This window comes from Ursus maritimus, unplaced genomic scaffold, assembly GCF_017311325.1.
Source record: "Ursus maritimus isolate PB19 unplaced genomic scaffold, ASM1731132v1 scaffold_9, whole genome shotgun sequence".
Classification (NCBI taxonomy): Eukaryota; Metazoa; Chordata; class Mammalia; order Carnivora; family Ursidae; genus Ursus; species Ursus maritimus.
The window spans coordinates 80,714,396-80,717,673 of NW_024427107.1; the positions used below are offsets into that span (position 1 = coordinate 80,714,396).

Consider the following 3,278-nt stretch of genomic DNA (forward strand, 5'->3'; position numbering starts at 1 on the left):
CTCTGATCTCTCCGAAAACCCAGCAGTGCAAAAAGTCCCAGCGTCCCCGGAGCGGCCGCCCTGGCGGTAGTCGGGCATTTGCTTTCTATGGTCCAGACCCCCGTTTTCTGTGAACCACCACCTTCCCCCAAACGGTCCACCCGTTTCCCTTCTCATTCTAGAAAGGGGCCCTCGCCCTACAAGAGAGCCCATTACCTTGCAAGGAGTCTCTAGCCATAGAAGGGGGGCCTTCACCAGGCCAAGAGGGAAGCCCCGCGACCCCATGCCCGGAGCGAGTCGCTCTGGAAAGTCACTCAACCTCTCCGGGCCTCCTCAGCTGCTCAGGGGGCGATGCTCCCCTGGGAGACTTCTGTGAGGTCCCGACTCCCCTCTAACCTCCCCCGGGCGCTGCCTACACGGTAACCACGCGGCGGGCGACCCGGTCGCGTACCGACCTGACATCCCGACAGCTGCGCTCCGCGGGATCCGTCATCCCAATGCGCCTGCGCAGAGGCCCCAGGGCCGCGGCCTCCAGCCGGAGGAATACGAGTCCCGGCGTGCACCGGGCTCACACCGCGCCGGAAGGACAAGCGGATCTCGACCCCGCCCCGGAAGATAAGGCGGCTCTCCTGGGCCGCGTCTCCTCTTCCGGCCACGCTCCGCAGCAGGTAGGACGTGTGTGTGGTATGGCGGCCCTGGCGCCATCCGCCGCCATCCGCCGCCTTGGGGCCGCTAGGGACCCTGGCGGGACTCCCGAGAGAGAGCTGGGGCGCACTGCCAGGGGTGGGGGCGCGGAGGGTTTGGGACCTGGAGGGAGGATGCTGGGACTCTGAAGGCGGGGTGGCGGGGGTGCCTGGGCCGCTTGGGCGCTGATCGTGAGCCGCCCGCAGACCGCCATGGGCCGTGTCATCCGTGGGCAGAGAAAGGGCGCCGGCTCGGTGTTCCGCGCGCACGTGAAGCACCGCAAGGGCGCCGCGCGTCTGCGCGCCGTGGACTTCGCCGAGCGGCACGGCTACATCAAGGGCATCGTGAAGGTGCGGGGAGCCCTTCTCTCCAGGCGGGTGGGGACTCGGGGAGCCCCGCGAGGACCCGCCGCTCACGTGCCCTCGGCCCGCAGGACATCATCCACGACCCGGGCCGCGGCGCACCCCTCGCCAAGGTCGTCTTCCGGGATCCGTACCGGTTTAAGAAGCGGACGGAGCTGTTCATCGCCGCTGAGGGCATCCACACCGGCCAGTTCGTGTACTGCGGCAAGAAGGGTGAGCTTCGTGTCCGAGTTGGAAGGTGGGGGTGGAGACGGGACGGGTGCTTGCTTGAGGAAGCGCGTCCAGGAGGAAGTGTCACGCCGCGGGGCCGGTTTGGCTGGACGTGGAGTGGTGCGCCGGCCTTTCAGTGCGTAGCTGGGGTTATTCTGACCTGCGTTGCTTTTCCTTGCAGCCCAGCTCAACATAGGCAATGTGCTCCCAGTGGGCACCATGCCCGAGGGCACTATCGTGTGCTGTCTGGAGGAGAAGCCTGGTGACCGGGGCAAGTTGGCTCGAGCCTCGGGAAACTATGCCACTGTCATCTCCCACAACCCAGAGACCAAGAAGACCCGAGTGAAGCTGCCTTCAGGCTCAAAGAAGGTCATTTCTTCAGCCAACAGAGCTGTGGTTGGTGAGTGGCGGGCAGCTGTGGGTTGCTCTGTGCTGTGCTTTGCCTGTGAACAATCAACAGCTAGAGCTGGGCTGCTATGTGTGAAGTGGACACAGTAGTCTATCTCATCACTGGTTGGGAGTTGAGTGAGGCTGAAACTGGAACTTGTTAGGCAGACTTGTCTGAACTCTGGCATAACACGGACTTCACTGCCGCATCCACGGGGTTAGTAGTCAGTGTTCATGGATGTGTGACTTTCTTTAAGCTACCTAGTAAGTGCCTTAAAAAGGATTTGAAACCTGGTTTGTTGATTTTGCTGTTCCTGCAACAGTTTTGAATTGTGGCAAACCCCAGGAGCGTTCGTTCGTTCTTTCTTTTCTTTCTTTTGATTTTATCTTTTAAAAGATTTATTTGAGGGGCTCCTGGGTTGCGAAGTCTGCTTTAGGCTCAGGACCCTGGGATCAAGCCCAGCGCCAGTCTCCCTGCTCAACGGAGGGTCTGCTTCTCTCTCCCTCTGCACACCCCCCTCCCCCTCAGCTCGTGCTCACTCGCTCAAATAAATAAAATCTTAAAAAGAATTATTTGAGAAAGCTCACATGTGAGTTGGCGGAGGGATAGAGGGTGAAATATTGAAGCAGACTCCCTGCTAGAACCTAGGACCCATGAGATTATGACTGAGCCACCCAGGTGCCCCGGCCAAGGAATGTTCTTGACTGTATGTTTACAAAATAAGCAACACTGGTTGAGATGTGTGTGACAGACTGAGTCAGCCTTCCTGTGGGTTTTTGGAGGTTAGATTGAGTGACCTGCTTGCCGAGATGGGATAAAGTAGGGGAGCTTTCCTGGGGAACCATAGGTTGAGATAGTCTTTACAGATGGTGTGGGCAAAGGCCTGGTTTGGCTGCCCTAGCAGTCTTGAAGAAACTTGATGTCATCTGTTAGGCTGCAAAGGGATTTACTACTTGGTGGTAGTTGGGAAGATGTTCTTTGGGAACCATGTGATGGTGTGTGAGTCTAGTGAAAGGGTGGTCAGTATGGGGGTGGGGCACTGGTAAGGATGCTCTCTGCCTAACAGGGTCCTGAAGTTTTGGGAAGGTATGGTGCACTTCCCTTAGGTGCCTAATCTTTCCAACAGGTGTGGTGGCTGGAGGTGGCCGCATTGACAAGCCCATTCTGAAGGCTGGCCGTGCCTACCACAAGTATAAGGCAAAGAGGAATTGCTGGCCACGTGTGCGGGGTGTGGCCATGAACGTAAGTAGCCCAGAAATGGGCAGTTGGGGTGTTCAGGGGCTGGGAGGCTTAGGTGGACAAGTCCTTTCCTGGAGTGTCTCCCTTCCGTGAGCGAGTGTCTGTAGTGTGAGGCTCTGGGTTATGGTTTGTAGGCACTGGTCAGTTGACCCTGCTCTTATCCAGGTCCTGAGGTAGGTGGGTCCACACCCTTGTATTAATGCCACCTTTCTATGTCTGCAGCCTGTGGAGCATCCTTTTGGAGGTGGCAATCACCAGCACATCGGCAAACCCTCTACTATCCGCAGAGATGCCCCTGCTGGACGCAAAGTGGGTCTTATTGCTGCCCGCCGGACCGGGCGTCTCCGGGGAACCAAGACTGTGCAGGAGAAAGAGAACTAGGGTTGAGGGGCTCAATAAAGTCTGTCCTTCTGCCA

The 3,278-nt window shown here is 58.5% G+C and overlaps 1 protein-coding gene across 1 annotated transcript; it reads left to right on the plus strand.

Moving 5' to 3' along the window:
- The first annotated feature begins 551 nt into the window (after positions 1-551).
- RPL8 (ribosomal protein L8) lies at positions 552-3,278 on the plus strand. The gene is made up of 6 exons (XM_040625942.1): positions 552-647; positions 870-1,013; positions 1,097-1,238; positions 1,417-1,635; positions 2,750-2,865; positions 3,085-3,278. The coding sequence occupies exons 2-6, from the start codon at positions 876-878 to the stop codon at positions 3,241-3,243; spliced, it is 774 nt and encodes a 257-aa protein (XP_040481876.1). The 5' UTR covers positions 552-647; positions 870-875; the 3' UTR covers positions 3,244-3,278.